Source organism: Oxyura jamaicensis, chromosome 28, assembly GCF_011077185.1.
Source record: "Oxyura jamaicensis isolate SHBP4307 breed ruddy duck chromosome 28, BPBGC_Ojam_1.0, whole genome shotgun sequence".
In the NCBI taxonomy this organism is placed as follows: Eukaryota; Metazoa; Chordata; class Aves; order Anseriformes; family Anatidae; genus Oxyura; species Oxyura jamaicensis.
Window position 1 is genome coordinate 4,090,180 of NC_048920.1, and position 21,058 is coordinate 4,111,237.

General features: G+C 47.3%; 1 protein-coding gene across 2 annotated transcripts in view; it reads right to left on the bottom strand.

Annotated features, from left to right (window-relative positions):
* Positions 1-19,877, bottom strand: part of ELAVL1 (ELAV like RNA binding protein 1) — a 44,090-nt gene extending 24,213 nt beyond the window's left edge. For both annotated transcript variants that reach the window (XM_035348369.1, XM_035348368.1), the window contains exons 1-2: positions 19,758-19,877; positions 8,676-8,859 (exon numbers count right to left, since the gene is read on the bottom strand). In XM_035348369.1, coding sequence (XP_035204260.1) covers positions 8,676-8,847 — 172 coding nt within the window. In that variant the 5' untranslated portion in view covers positions 8,848-8,859; positions 19,758-19,877. The remainder of the gene's footprint in view (positions 1-8,675; positions 8,860-19,757) is intronic.
* Between the last annotated feature and the right edge of the window lie 1,181 nt (positions 19,878-21,058).

Here is a 21,058-nt window from a genome sequence, read left to right on the forward strand (position 1 = left end):
GAAATTTAGAAACAGTCCACTTGGTTTCAGGGAAGCCGAAACTGAACTGAGGTTGAGACTTACAAGGAAAGCAAACAACAAAAAAAAAGAAAATCAGAGGGAACAGTAACTTTGAAAGGTCATGGGAACTGGACGAGGTCCCCAGCAACTGCAAATGGACAAGAGCTAAGTCCACCTTCAAGAGAGCCCAAAGAACAACCCAGGTCACCGCAGGCTGGTTGGCCTCACTATGGTTCCAGGAAAATCACGGAGTGCGTCCTCCTGGGACATGTTTCTGAGAAGATGAAGACAGCATGGTTGGGTCAGCACGAACTTCCCAGGGACAAACCATGCCTACCCAGCCTGACTGGCTTGGGACAGAAGGACTGGATTTGTGGACCAGGGAAGAGCAGTGGCTGCCATTCCCTTCGTCTTCAGCAAGCTTTTAATACTGTGCTCGAGAATATTCATGCCTCCAAGTTAAGATGTCACAATCGGGATCAATGTCAACCAGATCAGAAAAGCTGTGGATCAGAGGGCGGCAGGTCACACTACCTGTATCCAGCAAGATGCAGAGCGCCGCAGGGGTCCGTGCTCAGACCTGCGCTGGTTGCTGTGGTTGTCCACAGCCCGGAGGCGATGGGGGTGCACTCCTTCCAAGACCGGAGACAACACGGAGGAACCTGCGGTACACTGGAGGGCAGGGCTGCCACCGGGAGGGATGGGCCAACAGGGGCCTTGTGAAATCCAGCAGGGACAAATGCAAAGTCCTGCTCTGGGAAGGAAGAGCCCCTCACACCACCACAGACCGGGCGCTAAGCGGTGCAGAGCAGCTCTGTGGAAAGGGACCTGGAGTCACGGTGCAGAGCAAGGTGGGCATGAGCCAGCAGTGCACTAGGACACAGAAGGTTAAGGGCACCCTGCATTGTGCTAAGCAGAAGGACAGCATGAAGGAAGGGGGGAAAGGATCGTCCCCCCTCACTCAACGCTCACTAAACAACATTTATAATACTGCTCACAGTTATTCCTGCGCCCAGATACTTCACCTAAGTAGGGATGTAACAGACCTACGGATTTATAAAAGGTCTAGAGAAGGTAAGGAACCCCACCTGTATTGTCCCTCACAAGACCATCTCCCTTTCACAGAACCACTTCCAAATTCTGAATTTATTTCTAGTTCAGTCCTGAAACCAAGGCCTGGACTTACCAAGACCACTACATGGCTAGGAACTCTGACCCTGTCAATTTTCAGCAGACTAGTTATTTCGTCACACATTTCTGGAAGCACCCACTTCATACCCAGTTCGTTTCTGAAGGTTCCCACTGTTTTCCACCGTTTTTTTTTTGTTTGTTTTTATTATTATTTTATTTTTTTTTTGTCATTTTTTTGTCCCCTGGCCTCAGGAGATTACGCAACTCCTCCTGACGTCCTTCAGCCCTAGTTACCTCTGCACCACACTGTACCAGCTTTTAACCCCTTCCTCATTTTAACATTCCAGATCCCAGCCTCCGTAGGGAACGTGCCAGCCTTGCAGACACCGCCTGGCTTGGCTTTGGAGTCAAGCAGTTGCCACTGGCTGCCTCCTCGCCAGGTTTTGTTTCCGTACCACGAGGCATCCTTACAAAGACCGGAGGAGTGGGAAGCAGCTTCTTGAAGGACTTCTGTCAAAACCCGTTTTTTGGAAGCAAGCAAACATTTTATTCAAGTATTCAATCACCAGCTTTCAAAAGTAACAGCAGAAGCAATTGTTCTCCATTGCAAATCCATGCTGACCAAACCTCCTCACACCAAGCTCAGTACTCGTGAGAACACAGCGAACACTCCAGACCTTCAGCAAAGATACAGATGATGCATCTGAGCCACTCCAAAATCAATCTGAAGCTAGAAGCCCACAGCCTGATCCCAAACTTTGCCTGATCCAGTCCCCCAGGACTCATCTTCCTTCCTTCAGCAAGGTCCTGTAACTGGCTTCATCAGTGATTCTCCCAAGTTGCTTGAAATGCACCCGTTCTGTCCCATTTATACCACAGTGACCACGTTAAGTCTCAGAGAACTGGAAAACATGCTGCTCATGTCAGCACTAAGAGGTACAGCAGTCCCAGCACAGGTACTAGAACAGCACCTTATTCCTAAAGGTCACGTTCACATTGCCCAACAAAATATTCTAGTCTTGTACTCAGAGTTTTGAAAAGGAAGTATTTTATTAACCTGAGTAACTTCCTGAAGCTACAATTAATCATTCTGAATTACTTTTTACTCTTCTGCTTCATCTCCAGTTTCACCATAAAGTTTTCTTCCACAGTGACCGACCTCAGGTTCATTACAGTTTCTATCTGAGCCAATTCCTGCTTCTACTTCAGACTGAAAACCAGTGCATCTTACTGAAAAGGCTTTTGATTGCAACAGAAAGGAGCTGGGAATGAAACAAAATAATGTCTAGTTTTATTGGTAACAATTCTCAAGTACAAAACGTGCCCCCACTGCTGCATCTGGATTCACAAAGCAGGACACGAAGCTCCTGCCTGTTCTGTGGCTGGAAGACGAACCGTCACATTTATGGAAGTCCAGGGGCAAACCAGTATTTAGCAGGTTCAGAAAGCCTGACCTGCAAGCGGCTCAGGATAACGTTTGGAATTACAGCAACGTGGCCCCTCCTCCATTTGCAAAATAAATGGAATTTGCCTTGAAACAAAGATGTCTACAAGCAACACAAACAGACGCTTCAAACAAAAAAAAGTCAAAAACTACAAAGCAAACTTGACACAAGTCTGGTCTTAACCTGGATCAAAGAGACAAAGAGACAGCTTCCAGGGATGTCACTAGCACCACAACGTTTAAAATTTTGACCATTTGCAGTAACAGTGCCAGCTTTAAATCCTGAAAACAGAAGATTTAATATTAGAAGTTACTTTAATGAAGCCCTTCCACACATTCGTCTCTTTATATTCTCTTTATATTTTCTCCTTTCTCTCATTTCCAGAACATTTTTCTATTGAGATTTAATTTAATTTGCTCCAGGGCTCTTTTTCCAGATGAACTGCAGTCACATCCAAGATGCTGTGAAGTGAAAAGGATTTGTAAAGTGAACACAGAAAATACCAGGCCCAGAATCGTGCATGAACACCACAGGCTGATTTCCTGAGGAAGTCTTAGGGGGAAAAAAATGCCTTGCCCACTTAGCGTAAAATCTGATTTCTTTAAAACTTTAGGGCAGATTTAGTTCGTCAGTGGTTAGAATGAAAACCTGACGATTCGATAAGCCATGGCCTGAAAAAAGTCCCCCTTATCCATTTAAAGACAAACTTTTCTAATAATGACATTTTTTTTCCTGTAAACATTATAGCGCAAAACCCCAGCAAGTGTTCAGAGTCAATACAATCGTAGGTTAAGATGAACTAAATCATTATGCTGCAGAAACATACTGCTTCTCTGCTGGAGGAGAATTAAAGCGCTGTAATATGACGTGGAACAATAACTCCACATCAAAACATATTAAGAAACATGAGAGTACAATTAAAGATTTTGCAATAGGGCTTATTTTTTATGGTTTGGTGGGGGAAAAGAAGAAAGGCAAAAGAATGGAAGATGTCTGCTTTTGTGAAGCGGAGTAATTCATACAAGGGGGAGTCCAACTGTGCTGGCCTTGGTGATTTTACGTGCCTACATAAGGCAAGGAGGGATACTGAGCATGAATGTATTTACACCCCTCAATTTCTCCAGAGGGCATGGATCCCTGTAACCCTCAGGCAGCAGAAGTCATCCTCCAGTATGCCCGCCCAGACCTAATGCTTACAGAAAACATAACCAAGGTCCCTCCGAACGGCAGCGCGACCACCTGCGGTATCAGCCGCTCCTCCCAGCGTTGTACCACCCGCAGACATGCTGTGGGTGGGCTCTATCAAATTTTTAACAGGATTGGCACCATCGCTGAATGTCTAAGTACTTCACTAGTGCCTGGCCTTCAGCTGGACTTTGTGCTGAAGATCACCGACCTCAGAGAGGTCACCAATCTTACCCCGATCCATGCTGCTTTGTTTGCCTGCAGTGCTCTGGGAGCTGTGCTCCGGGCTGGACCCAACCAGGGGTCAGCTGGAACAAAAGCTCCAACCTTACCTCTGATCGAGCTGACAAGAGCTCAGAGCTGCGGGAAGCCAAGGTCTCCTCCAGCTGCCCTTCCCTGGCAGCTGCACACTTTCAAGTTCCTCACAGGGTTCCCACCAGTCCTTTGACAACCCACAAGTTCCCCAAACATTCAGAAGCAGAGCCCAGAAACTGCTGCACCCGCTGCTGCTTCTGCTGTGCTCTGCACACACGTGAAGTCAGGCAGTGTTTCTAGTAGGGATATTCCCATACCCTTGTAGAGTTATTACCTCCGAGGTAGTTTATATGGCCAACCTGGTGATAAAGGAAATCAAGTGAAGCTGGCAAGACTAAAAGGGTGTTAACTTCTTAAGTATTTGGCCAATTTATCTGCCAACTGTTTGCACTTTTCATTAAGTTTACCGTTGTTGCTAGGTGTTCTGGAATGTGCATTTAAAGAAATCGCATACCACTAAATGTGATTAAAAAGCTAGAAAAAAAAATCCAGGATCATGATGCATTTCAATTCCACAGTTAACAGCAAGAACTACACAATACTGTAGTTGTTTTCCATGCAAAAGAGAACAATTTCAGCCAAAGAGAATACTTGAACACTTCCACAAGACAAGAATAATTAAAGAGTTCTGTTAGTAGACTGGCAGCCACCGCACTAGTGAAATGAGCAATCTCCCCATCACGTGAGCTAGAGCTACTTACCTTCCAGCATCCGAAGGCTGTTGAATAAAGCCCTCCTCCCCTTTAAAAGCTTAGGGGCACCATTTATTTCTGGTTTAGGTTGCGTAATTTCTATGAGAGAGTCTTCCAGATAAGATCTTATGAAAAGGAAAAGGCAGTGAAAAGATGCGTGCACATCAGCTCCTATAATTCCAGCTATCAGGAAGTGATTGTTTTGATCCTATAAGCAACAAACAGGTCACGGGCACTTGCAGTACAAGTGAGCTATGACGATAGTATTCTGAGAGGGACTCTGGATTTCTGTACACAATCATGACGAGTCATCACAAAATGTCCCACAATGCCTCCTCCACGTTTTTCAGCAGTGATGGAGTGCTACCTTCACCCCTTATTGCTGCTGATCGAGGTCAGCATCAGTGAGCTCCAGCAGACCTCAAACTTGCAGAGGCAAACGGGTTGCCATGAGGAAGCCCACTGTTTCCTTTCAGTGCCTGCACAGAGGTGGCCAGATTTTGGTAGCTGATCAGTATAGACAGCTTCTGGCACAGTCTTAAGGATCATGTTGTGTATTTCCTCCAGTAGGAATTCAAGTATTTTGTGAAGAGTATCACAGGGATATCTTATTTCCTCCTCAAGCAGTTTAAGAGATGTGAGGGATGGAATAAGAAGCCTCAAGACGCTGGAAGCTTCCCTCTCCTAACCCAACTGCCATCAGACAGAACTCTGACAGAGAGGTGCACGCAGCAAAATCACCACCAGATACTCAGAGGGTCACGAGTGCCACAAGTGCTAAACAGATCCCACAGGGATCTGCACAGTGCTGGCTAGGAGATCAGGAAGAGCACAAGTTTGGGACCAGGATGGCTGAAGTCAGGGCTGGAGGGCTACAGTCTCACCAGTGCAGAAAGATCAGACAAACCCCAGCACTTTTCCTTGCTCACAGCCTCATGAGCCAGAGCCACACACAGGATGGTCTTCAGCTAAATGGAGCCAATGGCTACTCACAAACCTCAGCGATAAATAAAAAAAGGCCAGGAGGCACAACGAAGATGAAAAGTAAAATCTCAGACTTGACAGTGTGCAGTACTATATTGAGAAGTGACCTTCTAATGTTTCCCTGGGGCTCTGAGCTGGCGCTAGTCTTGAAACCTGACAAAGAACAATATCCACCATGAGTTCTACAGACTTCTTCGTATGAAAATCCTCGACGATCACAGTGAATACAAGTACAGTGAGCAACAGAGCTACAGTCCAAGATTTGCTCAGAGTACCTGAGAGTAGAGATGCTGATTACTGACTGGCTCTTCACAACTTAAGCAAAGCCAAGTCTGGAAATGCTTAGGAATTCAATACACAAACTGGACACCAGCACCTTATCTCACCAGCATGATCAGGAAGAGCTGAAACTGCAATGGGAGCCTTGCACCCTGTCTAACGTTCATCTACTGTGCACAAACATCTCTTTACCGCCACTGCAGAAATAAAATAAGTTATGGCTTGAACAACAAAGCAAGCGTTCAGTCATACTTTTGCCAACTCCTATAAGCCACATGTACACAGGGCAGGAAATTCATAGTAAGGAACGTAAATTGACATTACAGTTTACTGCTACTTCCAATTCCTTCGGTGTTTATCAACAGCAAAGTAAAGGGTAAAAATTGTAGCCATTTCAAAGAGTTACTCTAAATTTTATAAACACAACCTCATACATGAAAAAATACGTGTTATCAAACATTGATTTTAATTCTACAAATACAGTCAATAAAGCAACTAAACCGATTTAAAAGTTTGATTGTCATGAAGAGAGGTTACCTCCCTCCTGTCCCGGCCACACAGCTCTACTGCCTCTTATGTGCCAATCTTACGATTTATCTGACCTCAGAGAAAACAGAGCCATGGAGCTAAGCAGATTTTTCTGCAGTTCTGATTTCCTGCTTGTCTACCATGGGTCTCAGTGGGGTCCACACAAATGCAATTGCTGGCACGAGGAAAGCCGAACTCTGCTGCAAGACTGCTCTTTTCGGGGGCTGATTGGTAGAGTTTTACAACACAGATATATACAAATTGTAAGGAAAACATGAAGGGGAAAAAAAAAAAAAGTGAAGTGGTATCTTTAGAAGGTTCCTGAAGAAGCTGATTCTTAGTCACTGATATTCTGAAACAATCAACGAGCATGAAGATGAGTCGGAATTGTGCCTAACAGCATTGCACGTGAATGAAAGATCAGTGAGGTAACAAAAAAGTGGCCTAACACAAGCCATGCAAACTTAAACACTTTCAATCACTTTAAAGAGTGAAGGTTTCGTGTGCAGGCACTCAAGGACTGCATGCAAACTACGAGGACTTTTCCTTCTGATTCTTTGAGGGTTGTTAAGAAAAACCTGAAGCATACAAGCACCTATTTTGGGCTTTAAATTACCCAGCTCTGTCAAGTTCCAAGTTAAAGTTAGCAAGACTTTACCAGAGTATATGATACTACAGGGAACAGTCTGAAATAAACTCAGAGACTTCAGTTAACAAGCTTTGCTTCCCATTTAAAACATCCTCACTACCCATACAGAAGATTTTGCACTTATTCAAAAGCCTACGGTGTGGATTACCTATGTCATTTAGTGAATGACTTGCTATCATTAAAACAAATGGTCTTATTTCCTTGCCAAAGTAGCCTCCAAAGCAAGCCTCTACATCTAAGCATCGCAAACTGTACGGTAACACCCAGGCTAAGTACTTGGACAGCTCAGTATTCAAAGAAATCAGTATTTTGTGGAACTATTTCATGACAAATTTACTCATACAGTCCATAAGCCCAGATTTTGGTAGGGCACTATCATGTGAAACTAGGTCTTGAGATTTCTTTCAGATGAGAGGACAGACATTGGAGAAGCCATGCTGAAAAGTACATTTTGAAGTTCTCATTATTCAGTTCTCTTTTCTACTATGAAGCATATAAAATAACATCAGTTAGAATAACACCCAGAATTTTCACGCATTTTATCAGCTTTCTTGCAGTTTTTACGGTGAAGTAGTTTCAGGCTTGTTTGGCATGGATTAAATAATGATTTAAATCAGTATTGCTAGAATCTGAAATCCAAGATTGAGCACGTGCAGCAGAAAATTCCATAAGGCAGTCATCTGCGTGCCAAGAACAAACAAGCATGCACAGCTAATGAGCAGCACAAATACTTTTATTTACAGCAATAACGATTGTTATCTCCCACTAAATCAAAGATTCCGTGAATTCTGAGCGAGAATAACCAGAATTTGTAAACGAATATTTGAAAAGGACAAGGATTAAAACATCCTGACAGAGCAGATAAAAAGCTCCTGCAAGTAAATAGATCCAGCTTATGAAACCAGCTGCTCCGACAGCACTTGCCTGTTTCCAAGTAAACACTGTATTTCACAAACTAAATATTTCATTCCTCAATTTTTCTAAAGCTACTACTAACAATCCTATTTAAAGAACTTAGGAGTTAAATTCCTGAAGAATGATAAGGCCGACAACAGTTTCAGACACATACCACACGTCTTTTTACTGATCAAAATAGAATCGATTTACTTGCATATTCAGAGCTTTTTCCTGAAATGCAAGGAAGTAAGTTAGTGCCAAAAAAGCTCAGACTGTAGAAAAAGGAAGTAAGTTAGGGACCAAATTCAGACTTCAGATATGCATACTGATGCTGAAACTTAGGAATTTTATTGTAACCTGTAACCTTTTACAAAAAACCTATGGATTTAGCCTGAAGTATCCTGTAAGACTAGATAGAGTGATGTTATGCATAGCACTCACTAGTTATGTATCTTCACATCAGTGGTTACACTCACAAAAATTAGATACTCTACATTAAATTGCTTTCAGGCAAGCGTTTGGTTGAGCACTTTACCACAAAGTAAAAAAAACGTTATTTTTATATTATACCTGCAACTTTGTCCCGAATAAGTTTTGCAGATTCGACTTCGCCAATACTGCTGAATAGACTCCGCAACTCATCTTGCGTCATGTTCTGAGGGAGGTAGTTCACAATTAAATTTGTTCTACCAATATCATCCCTGCAATCTTCAGCCATGTGATCTTCATAACCATTAGACATTTTATAATATATCTGCAAAGAGAAAAATCCCAAGTAAGTTCCAGAACTTTGTTTGAATAAGCCAAACTTTCTCCACCTGAAATAAACTTGAATGTTTTAGAAAACTGACAACAAGCAACTGTTTCAACTGTACATCTTTTTTTCCACTTGTAAAACAAAACATTTTCTGTTGAAAATCCCACAACAATTCATTCTTTCAAGCTAGCAAGCATGGCATTTTAGAAAGCCACGTACCGTTAAAGAGCTCAAGTCTTTTTTTTAATGTAGATAGAAAGCACCGCGAGAGATTTTGTATGCATTCCTGTAAACAGCAAAGCACTCACAACAGGTAAAATTCGGGTTCCCCATTTCAGAGCAGAATTAAAACCGCCAACCTTACTTCCAGCCTTCTGCCCCGAACTCTCACACGGAGACGAGCAGTAGCCAGACCCACTAGATGCAGTTCAGCATTTCAGCCAGCGGCCATTTGTCTTCTAGATGTTTTCTCCTTTACACGCATTTTAAGACACTGTTATTATTAAACGGTTGTCTTTTGGTGAGCACTTAATTGCACACATGAAACAGACTAATCTGTACCGGAACATTAACTTCAGTGCATGCTGCGTATTTCATAGAGTTTCTATTTTTGCACCTTTTTAAAGAAAGCCTTGAAAAATACCCTGACATTCCATCCCATGAAGACAGCCCCTGCCTTACTCAGCCATCAGCAGGGGCTGAAGGCTGACGTTTCGGACCCACGGACCATCTACAGCTCCAACTCCCAACAGAGCCCAGCTGCTCGTTCTTCATGGCCTGCCAAAATCCTAAACATTTAAAAGTGCTTTTGCAGCTGCTTTGAAATATTCAAAATCAGGATACTTAAGCCCTATTCCTGCAACAGGAAAAAGGTGAGGCCTGGCAGATTGGGGAAGCCCGGACAGGCACGTTTGTGCCGGAACCCATCGGCTCCAGAAAGCTCGGTCGCCGTACGGTTCTAGACTCTGGTTCTCAAGTTGGCTGAAGCCATTGTTCAACCCCTCTGCTCGAGAGCACTGCACATCCCTTGCTCCAAAACAATGTAGTTTTGGTTAACAGCTCTTAAGAACAGACAGCTGTGAAGCATGTGGAATTCTAGCACTGCTCAAAACCTGTGGTGAATTCAGGGCCTCCTGAGGCTCCTCTTTCACGTCAGCCCCATTTGTGTTTTGCCGCAGAATCCAAACACCGAGACCCACCAGCAGCATACAGATGTCAACCACGCCACAGAGTTGCCGTAACGCTGAAGTATGAACGTGTTTCCAGTCCAGATCCGCTAATAAGGGCAATATGGATTTTACAATAAAGGCGTTTAGTCCAAGTGCTCACTACAGGAACACCGTTAGCAAAATACCAACACCGAATTAGCAGCAATTGCTTAGCTAACAGCCTCTGCTCGCTATACTCCTTTCCATCTCTGTAAATTCAGATTTATACCACAGCATTTCCAGAATATAAGTAAATGAATGCTGCACCAAGAGGTCCAAACGTTAAGTACAGCAGTTCATTAATGCCCAAAAGAAACAGTGAGCACAGTCAGCCCGATGACAAATCTAAGCACCAGGAGCTCCACAGCAGCCTCACGACTGTAGCTCCCTCCTGAAGCATTAGCACAAATCTTCTTTCCAAGTTTAACACAAAATATGCCGCTCACCAAAACTCGGTGCTACTGCAGAAAAATACATCACCACAGGCTCGAAGATGAGCTTTGTATCGACTTTAACAGAGCTGCAACGCACTCATTTGGCCAGAAGAACAACACAAGATGCTGTACAAAAGCAAATACTACTTCCTTGAGAACCCAGCTGACGAGGCCGTCTGAGGCAGGTCTCCCCTCCACAGTGCTCACCTCACCCAAGGAACAGCCAACCCCGCCTGAAAGGGACGTTTTATGACATGGCTGCTCCCCCACGACCCGTGAAGCACCGGCTCAGTGGATGCAAAAGCTCCTGGCCCGTCCCAGCGCAGTGAGTCAGCAAGCCTCACAGCACCACACGTCAGTGCCGGTCGCATTTGCCAACTTAGTTAGGTATTAAGCTGGGCTAGAAGCGCTCATATGACCACACAGGCTTCTCAGGTAAGGTGACTTAACGCTGCCAGGCAGCGGTGTATTTATTACCGGCTCGCACATTCCGGTGAAGCTCCAGCCCCTGCTCGCCAAGGGCCTGAGCGGCCACGGTGCGCTGCTTTGTTTCATGGATCGTGGCCTGCTAAAGTTCGAGCACGTCCAGCGTCTGCGCTGCTGCTGTCAGCTACATGGAGAATCAGAAAGAGGCAAAAAATCCCAACTCTGGATCGGGAATACTGCCTTTAGGCAGGGACTTCCAGTCCCTTCTCGAATAGCTGGTAAGTCGTGTCTGGCATTTATTTCATGCTTTCTTCTTATGAAAGTCAGGCTTTTTAGTGGGGAAAAACAGAGTGCACCGATTTTAGAATAAACCGCTATTAAAGTTACGTTAATGTGAGATTTAGCACAGTATACACTGAAATTGAGTCCTTTGTTTTTTGCAGTACAGTTTGAAGAAACCTGAACCTTGCCACCCACCCCGCTGATCAGCCTTCCGCCCCCAGGTCTGTGCCAACAAGGGCAGCCCCTCTGCCCACAGGACAACCAATCCGTAACACAAAAGCGGTGGAAAATTGCACCAGGAGGGAAGCAGTTTTGCTGTGTCAGCATTTTAATCTGCTTTCCTCACAAGATAAGCACCAGAGCTAATGCCAGAGGATAGGAGAGCAAGAGCAGAGCTGTAAAGCTAGAAGCAGGGGAAGACTCCCCCCTTCCGATGATTTCTAGCTGTCAGGTTGCCTCAGCTGTACTGTGAAATTATATCGTTAAATACAGGTTCCCTTCCAGCTCTGCCAGAACTGCCTGAGCACAAGCCCCAGAACCAGTTTCGTACTCTGCTAAATGACACTCAAACCCCCGAACCTTCTTTGCTCAGAACAGGAGCTATGAAACCACACGACTTAAGTGTTCTCAAAATTGTTGTAATGGGAGGCAACTTTGTTTGCCTTCGTCCTGCCCAAAATTCAAGCCCTAGGCACACAACACTCCAACAGGCTGAATATGGAAGCAAAACCCTACAGTTAAGAGTAGTTAATAAGTAAAGGAAGAAGCATAGATGAGATTTTTCCAGCTTTTTGAATACGAAGGTTCAGGTTTCCTTCACACCCCACCAAATTTGCCTGAGATACAACAAATCCTTCCTGCTGCCAAGATTCTCCTCCCGACACGTTTACGAAGTTGCTATGTATTTTAATGATCTCCAAAAGCAGAAACTGAAATCTCCCTTCCTTATCCTCCCAGGTACACCCACTGCCTACAACAGGAGGCGCCCCGCTCAGCTAACGAGCACGGAGAACTCCCCAGCACGCCACGGTGGCGAGCTACCAGGCTCACATCTGGCACTAAGCAAAACTCACAGGAGTTTGGCAACTGGCTATCAACTTTGCATCATTTTACCACGGCCTCTAATCTCTCTGCAGTCCTTACCAGCTGTATGCCCTGTGACAAACACGGAGTACCCAGGCACTGTCGCTTTGGAAGCAGTAAGACCCGTGAAGGAAGCCTTCCATCTGCCTCTCCTCAGACATCAGAAAAAAAAACTTAGAGGAAGCCCTTGCATAAAGGCCTGGCAAATGTTTTTGTGGGATACCAGGAACAAAACATGCAGGAGTGATAACGGCAGAGTAGAGAGGAGGAAAAGGAGCGGAGTGCTGATAAGATGCTCCTTTCTTCCTAACCTCTCACCAAATACCTCCTGGCCACCCTGGAAGGCAGTGGGAAATTGCTCCCTGCGCTGGTGGTGAACAGACCTCACGTCAGTGCGAATCCAAACAGCCCCTAAAGAATTATTTACCTTTGCATACTGAGAAGAATTCCCAAACAGCCATATAAAATGGTTGGCATGGAGGAAATGAGAAATGCTACAGCAGAAATCAAGTTTTTAATTCCACTCCCACTGAAATACACTGAGAGAAGAAACATAGGCAACCTCCCAATCTTTTTTATTCAAAGCAAGAACAACCAAGTAATGTCAACAGAGATGCAAGAACCAGGCCCAGAACCCAACCTCGGCCCGTAACCATTGACTGATGGTTGTCAGCCCCTGCTGACACAAGCCAGAAGCGTGAACACGCTTCCACCCTCAGTTGTGGGACGGGGAAGGAAAGGAGGAAAGAAGGCTTACCTAAGGAAGGATCCTTAAGATTTACCAGTTCCCCTCGGGAAGGCTACCTGCGACGGTAGGCACCCAGCAGCCTTCCCAAAAAACACCTTCAATTCCATGTATGTCTGTCCCCCCCAAGAGGGAATTGTAAGACTAAGTTCCACTGTAACGGAGTTCCTAAAATTAAAATCTGTTTAGAATAACCAAGCCTTATAAATGCTTGTTTTCCCTCAAATTCAGGAGGTCAAGGTTGCAACAGGAACCATATGCACCATGCCTTAATCTTCCTTTAATTGTGGATGTGCTCAAATTCTCAGAGCCCAGCACTTTATTATCTGCTTCAGAGATTGCTCATTCATCCACAGCCAGGTCTGCCTTCTCACGATCAGACTGAAAAGCTCTCCAGCATATTCTTTTTTTTTTTTTTTCCTAGAAACATCGCAATGACCCTGAAGATCACCTTCTCAAAGGTGCAGAAGATCCCAGAAGGTTTAAAAGCAAAGTGACACAAATAGCTCTGGCAACAGACCAACAGCGGCTTTTTCCAAATGAAACTCGGTGTCTGCATCAAAAATCCTGTGATTCAGAGCTATTAAGTCTTTCTCTGCAGGATGTTTGCTAAGGAGGCAGTCCTGCAAGGAAGGCCTACGTAGGAATATTCTCAGGATGCCTGATCCTGAAGATGCACAGTTGAGAGGCTCACTGTACCCTCCCCTTGTCTATGGGTCTGCAAAGGCGTTAGAGCACCAACCATGCTCACAAACTTGAACGCAGACACCTAAATAGATCACAGATGATAACGTGAATGAATTAGCTACTGCAGAACCTAGGGAGAAGGAAAATTCTCCCATGAGCAACGAGTTCTGTGCTCCTTCACGCCAGCAGCTGGCACTTTCATTAAATCCAGGCAGCAAGCCTTATCACTCCAGCAACTGAGCTATTCTCACTCCCACAATGTAGCTCTCCAGGAAGCGAAGGCTGTGCAGCACTGCAGGTGCACAGGTGAGAGCTAACACTAGCGGTGCAGAACCCAAGAAGGTCAGAGCTATTTGAACGTACTCCTCGTCAGGCTACACCAATATCTGACACCTGGCCAAAGAGAGCCAGGCGAATGCGGTACAGTACCGGGGCACAGGGTTCGTGGCACTGGGTAACTGGGAGCGGACCCTATTAGGCACAGCAGTTCTCAAAACACACCTGAAAGACACCCAGATCCGAGGGTGCTGACACAGGTCACTGACCCAACACCTCAGCCCAGCAGGTACAGTGCGGCCGAGAAGTCAGTCCCCTTGCTGGGGTTAACACTGGTGCCTGAACAGGGATCCTGCACCCAGACCAAAGGTGCTGGCAGAGGTCCGATGGTCGGCGGTCTTGAGAACTCAGACTTCAGTCTCAAGGGTTTCTTCTTCAATATACTGGTTGACTTCAAGGATCTTGATGGGGTGCTTCAAGGAGAACTTTAGGGCTATGCAAAGAGACTTCCCCTCGTTTCTTCAGCTCATGGATGGTATTTGTTGACTTGCCTCCCCCCCGTAAGCCACGGGTGACTCAGAGGCAGACAACAAACTCAGCTATGTGGCTAGACACTGCTCTACCAATTTTGAAGCTACCGAGCAGTCTTCCTTGGAGATCACAGCTGAAACAGAACAAAAAGGACACTACTGTGTCAAGGAAAGTGCCAAACAAATCCAGTAGAAAAACTCCACCAGGCCTACATGCCTCCAGAAAAATAAAAAGTTTTCCAGTGCTCCAGAGCCAGAATACCTCTCCCCATTTCTTGATCTAGATCCCTTGATTTTATGGATACCGAAGATTCTTTACCCATGATCTCCAGGAAACCCCTTTCTACTCTTTACACAAATTCCTCTCCTATCCCCAACAGCTCTCCACGCCGCACCCCACACGGACATCCGAGCACGTCAGGGGCAGCGCAGCACCAGGCCAGTGCCATTCCACCTGCCCGGTGTTCACACACTTTTACTCCAAACAGCTGAGGACTTCAGCCTTGACTCAACACCAGAAGCCAAGGCCCAGGCTTCTCTCTTCAATTCAAGAAGAAAATGGGAGGAAAAGCTTTAATTTAACCTACTAAACACAAAAGATTACCCTAGCACATGCATGTACAATACGTCACGCTCCAAAATCTCTCTTAAGTCTTTTATCAGATTATTTTAATGTATACAAAGACAGGTGAGGAGTTTTCTTATAAATAACATTTAGATATGGAGTAGCGCACCCACATTTGAGATGCCCGATGCCGTTACCAAAGCACAGGTCCACGACCAGTAAGGAGGAACACGCAGGTCACGCCTTCTTGCTTGCAGTGCTCCGGCCGATTGGCAGCTGCTGCATTTCCTGAGCACGAGTCCTACGCTTCCTTGGAACTGCCATTTTCCTGAACTTCAAGGCACAGCGTCTGAGAACACGAGAACTCAAAAGCAGAAAGCGAGGCGTCCGTCCTTCCCACAAACCATACCGTTACCCTGTTTCTCCTTCGTGCCCACAGTGCTCCCTGGTCCGTACTCCCCGGTGTAGCTGTCTCCTCCAAATTCCTCTCCCCCACGGCTACTACTTCAAACTGGCAAACAGGACAAATTTAAATTTTGTTTTTGGTTTGAATTACTCAGCATTTGTACTTTATTTTTCTTCTCCCCAGAAGAAGAAAACCCACACAGCCTACTGAGACGTGCTAATGCAGCTCATTTTTTTTTTAAAGAAAGTTTGCCTTTTAACCTATGCAGGATGATTCTTTTACACCGAAACTCCGAGTGTTAAGTCATGGAAGTCGCTGAACTTGCAGGGGTATCTTCCTTCTGTTCCTTTCACACTAACATGTGAGCTCTTGTTGTTCATCTGGCAACTGAACTGCGTCTGCTTGCCAGTCCTTCAAATTTCTCAGTGTTAATAGATCTCCTTTACTGATTTCTCACCCCCTTCAAGATCTTGGAATGAAGACACTTCCTCCCTTTCCCCCCCTTAGCTTGACTATGTTTAAAATCCAACATTTTTCTCGGTTCTGACCAAATATTCTCTCCACACAAGCCGAAGTGGCTATCACCAAAATCTATTACTGCATTTCAACAGCCGTTATTTCCATTTGCTCTATCAGTTTCTAGTACAACAGATTTTAAGCTCTTTTTTGCAACTTTGGACATAAGCTTATTTTCAAGTGTATTACTAGCTAACAAATCCCAACGATCATAATTTAATATTTTAAGAAAATAGTTCTGCGTATTCGTTGACAATCAGATTTGCCTAAAAAAGCTTGTAAGCTTTGTTATTCATGTCCATCCACTGACTGGTGAATGTTTTTACAGTGCTTACAGTGACATCCAGAGCCGTACGCATTTGAGGACAAAAAATAAGCTGCCTTCTTCTGAGTGACCTCATTTTGCCACCAATCTGATGAACTAACTCAATTCACAGGAGTAAGATTAATCATAGTTAGGAGGCTGTCAGAACTCCGATAAGGACTGGCCATAATTACCACTCTCTGCTGCTTTAACATGAAAGGGAGGACCGGGGCCTCCCAACATCATCCCTGCTTGATACGCATGAACAAGGGCCAGATACGAACCAACTGCAGCTAGCTCTGAGATTTCCCCGTCTTTCAAGGTTAACGGTAAGCCTTGCCAGAGAGAGCAGGCTCAGAGCTCTGCTCAGAGCTTCACGTCAACACCTTCCACGGCTGTTGTGTCACCGGGACTGAGATGCTGACACTCAACGCAACGGAGTTCTTCAGCAGGGAAGACTCGGCTGGACAACTTTTTCTAGCTGAGATGATCTTAGCTGCTGCACGGGTGCTTTCAAACGGACAGCTTTACTACAAAAATATGAAAAAATAAAGACACGCTACCATCTTCCTTGTGACAGATGTTGCCAGGTTGTTTGGCTGTCCAAAAACAATCTAGAGACAAGAGCTGTGCTGGAGGGAAAACACAAACAACAACTTCCCTACACACAGGACATTTGCAATAGGTGAGGGGAGGACGTAACAACTACAGATTCCAGACACGTTTGGAGAACAGCTGTCTCCCACCCTGATCCAGCCTTGCATTAGCAGCTGGTATTTTCACTTTGATGGGATAGGATGGCAAATGAAGTACCAAGAGGAGGAGATGGCATCCTGCTGGCACACCAGCACAACACAAGCAGCTGGAAATCCATCTCTGAAGGCTTGATGAGACACCAGAACTCGCTGCTGCACTCCTACAAGGCAGCAATGGAAGCAGTGGGCGAGAGGAACATTGTAATTTATACTTACTATGCCACCGCTACTAACACTGAAAAACAAACAAAAAAAGCAAAAATCACGTACACAAAGAATGTCTGCCTTCTAAGCATAGTTTATTTCCACCCTACGCCCCAAAAAAAAAACAACCAAAAGAAGCTTAAAATCTATTTTTGCACACATCACCTACATAAAACAACGTTGTATAATCACACGGATCATTTAGGCCAGCAGTTTGAAGCCTGCAGGTGCCTAGATCACAGAGCCGCGCATCAAGAATTGAAGTGCCCTTGCCCATTCTAAGCAGAAGGCAGAATTTAACACCTCTCCTATGCTGGGACTACATCTCTCTTCCTAAACGTTTACATTGATGGGAATCTCCCACAGCTGCCTTCCAGGCTCCAGAGAAAGCACTTGGAAGCACAAAAAGAGCGGCTCCTCTGAACATCTTTTTCAAGTCTGCAAATCCAGCAGGCTTGAGTTTTCTGCACCTAAGTCTGCCATCCGTACAGGTGGCAGATCCACAAGACACTCAGTGCAACCTCATTTTACTGATAGGGTTTTTTTTTATTTTATTTTATTTTTACAATTTAACATTTTACTGCTCACAGAGTGCTTGTATCAAGTAAGAAGCATGACAGAGACCAGTGCTTCAGGAAAGAAAGCAGGCAGGCATAACAGCTTAAAGACATGGATTCAGAAAACATAATAGGCCCCCGATGGGTCAAGACAAGGAGTTTTCCAGGGGGAAAAACTCTCAGAATGTGCACAAACCAGCAAAGAGAAAAAGAACTTGAAATAAGGGCTTAGACCCCCTTTCACGGTGAGCTCATGTCAGCACTGAACACCGGCTGCATTCAACAGAAGTGATTAAAGTTCAGGAAGATGCTCTGCACAACATTCACACTTCCCTTTAGGCTGCTCCGTACTAGCACTGCTCCCACAAACGTGGCACTGCCTAAGACAGCTTACGTAGGAAAGCCACATATAGCCACCTTTATCTGGGGCTGCAGAACCACTCGCACCAGGGCTGAATAAGTTAAGGCCGTAAACTCACTACGCAATATATTTAACACCAGTATCAGCTGAAGATTTCCTGCTCTTATTCCAACCAAACCAAGCGGTGAGCCTGCTGCAGGGGCAGGCCATAGTTCTGTAAGTCAGGAGCATCGAACACTTCGAATCACGAAACCACAGACTCATCCACATCATCGTACAAATAAATACAGTTACACTGCTTCAGAACAAAAACTAGGCCGGTCACAGAGCAATGGCTGCAGACTCACGAGCTCAGGAACCCAGACTTTATCACGCAATACAGATGTGCCCCTGGAGTCACTGGAAATCTAAGAAAGCGTATCGATCAGATGAGCTCGATACAGCCTTTGGAACAGATGCAGGACCCCAGTTTTAGAGAGAGAGATATGAGCCTGTGAACTGTTTGCACAGACCTGGAAAGACAAGTGGTTAAAAACGTGAGTACGGGGAAACAGTCCTTGAACTTGAAAAGGTAAGAGCAGAGCGATACGAGCAGTCAACATCCACATTCACGGCAAACAAGGAAAAAGGAACAGAAATACAGAGAGCCCAAGAAGTAATCAGTTATGCCAACAGAAACAACCAGAATTCATAACAGCGCCGAATCTCTACCTTTCCCACTTCTTCCCACCTTTGTTTTCCCACAGATGCCCCATCATGCCGGCCACGGGAGCCAAGTGGCAGCACTCGGCGCGATCAAACACGCTTCCTTTCTCAGCACGTCTCGGACGAAGGCGCCTGCCTGGAACCCGGCGGTGCCCCCCCCCAATACGTAACGCGTCCGCCAGCACCCGCTCCCCCCCCAGCCGCTCCCCCGGAGCCCCGCGCCCCTTCCCCCGGGCCGCCCCGCGCGTTCCTCCCGCCCGCGTCCTCCCCCGACGCGCTCCTGCCTCTTCCCAGCACCGCAGCGAGGGGCAGCCTCCCCCGACGCTAACAATAGCGGGCCGCTGCTCCAGCCCCGACTTCTTCCGGCCCCGAGCTCCCCGCTCGGCGCTCCCGAGCCTCTCTCCCCGTGGCCTAAAACCAGCGGCACTGCCGGGATGCGGGGAGCCCCCCCGGGATCCCCCCCCCCAAACCACCGCCGCTCGGCGGGGACGCGCCGCTCGCGGCCGAGATGGGAGACGAACCCCCCGCGGGGGTGGTGGGGGGGGGGGGGGGGGGGGCCTCAGCCGAGCCGCGGCCCCGGGCCGGCTCCCCCCGCGCCCCCCGCGGCGGCCCCGGGGCCCTCCCGCTCCTCCCCCGCCGGCCGCAGCCCCGCGCCCCCCCGCGGCCGGGCCCCTCCCTGCCTCCCGCAGGCCCCAGCTCTCCCCCTGCAGGCCCAGGCCCAGGCCTCGCCGCCGCGGCCCTCTCCTCCCCGCCGCCCCGCGTCCTCCGCCCGGCCCGGCCCGGCCCGCTCCGCTCTGCCGGCCTCCCCCGGGAACCCCGCGGCCGTTCCCCCGCGGCCGGCCCGGCCTCACCTGCGGGGCTCGGCAGGGCCGTGCAGCGGCGGGGTAACGGCTCCGCAGCGCGCACAACGAGAGCCGCTCGCAGCGCCGCCGGCCACGCCCCCCCCCCGAGCCGCCAAGTCCCGCCCGCCGAGCCCCGTTGGCTGCCTCGCGCACGTGCCCCGCGCCTCATTGGCTCGCTGGGCTGTCCGTCAACAGCTCGGCCGGGGGCGGCCGCTCGCGGCGGGCAATTGGGGGGGGGGGCGCTACGCGTGAGGCGCCGGCGGCCTGCGGCGGGGAGCGGGCCTGAGGCCCGGCCGGCTGCGGCGGGGGGGATGGGGCCCGGCGGGCACCCGGGGGCTCCCCCTCGTCCCGGTTCCGAGGCTGGGGGGCTCCAGGCAGCCTCCTTGGGTGGTGGGCAGGGGGCTAGGCCCGCTCCGCCAGGCGCCCGAGGGGAGCGGCCGGTCGGTGGGGCCGCGGGAAGGCGGCGGGGCCCCGTGGGGATGGCTCCAGAAAGGGCCGGGAGCGGAGCTGGGCCGCGGCCTGCTTGGTTGGGGCCTTCTGCAGGCAGAGAGGGGAGATAGGGGCAGAAAAGGGGCCTAGGGGCAGCAAGGGGGTCTTGTCCCCGTTGCGGCCTGGGGATGAGTGCTTCCACACTGCCCTTGTCCAGGGGGAAGCACAAGTTCTTGGGCTTGAGTAGAAGCTCCAGCAGGACAGCCCCAGGCTCTGTGGTGCTTGTGGTCAGCTGAAGGCTTCCGCCGCACGAATGTGGAGAGCCAGCTGTAGCGCAGTCACATAGGAGAGCTTCGCACAAAGGGGTGTTTGTGAGCAGTTAAGATGTGAGCTGTTCCTGTGCAAGTGAAATGCTAGTGATGATCAGCAGGAGCTCTGATGGTCAGCTCTTTCCTATGCTCTAAGTCCTGTAGTGGCCTAAGGGGCCCCACTTGTCAAAATTTTTCCATCTATCCACTGCCAGCATATTTCTGATAGGAAAGGGCATCCCTTTATATCTACCCTTTTCTACTGCACAGGAGTCTGTAAATGTAAAATTTGATCATTCTGCAGGAAACAAATGTCTCTTGTCAGTAACGCAGTATTGTGTAATAATATCCATAGTACAAAGCAGTATATGTTGTGTGTGACACACTTCTAAGCTTGCAAGACTTAGTAAATCCTGTATACATGTCAAGATACTTGGCTTTGGCCAAAAATTTCAAAAAGTAACATCAGAACTTTGCTATATTAAAATATGTGATGTTACTTGCCATTTATAGACAACTCATAATTTGAGTTTTACTTAGTTGAGTAGTATAACTAAAAATCACGTTAACGAA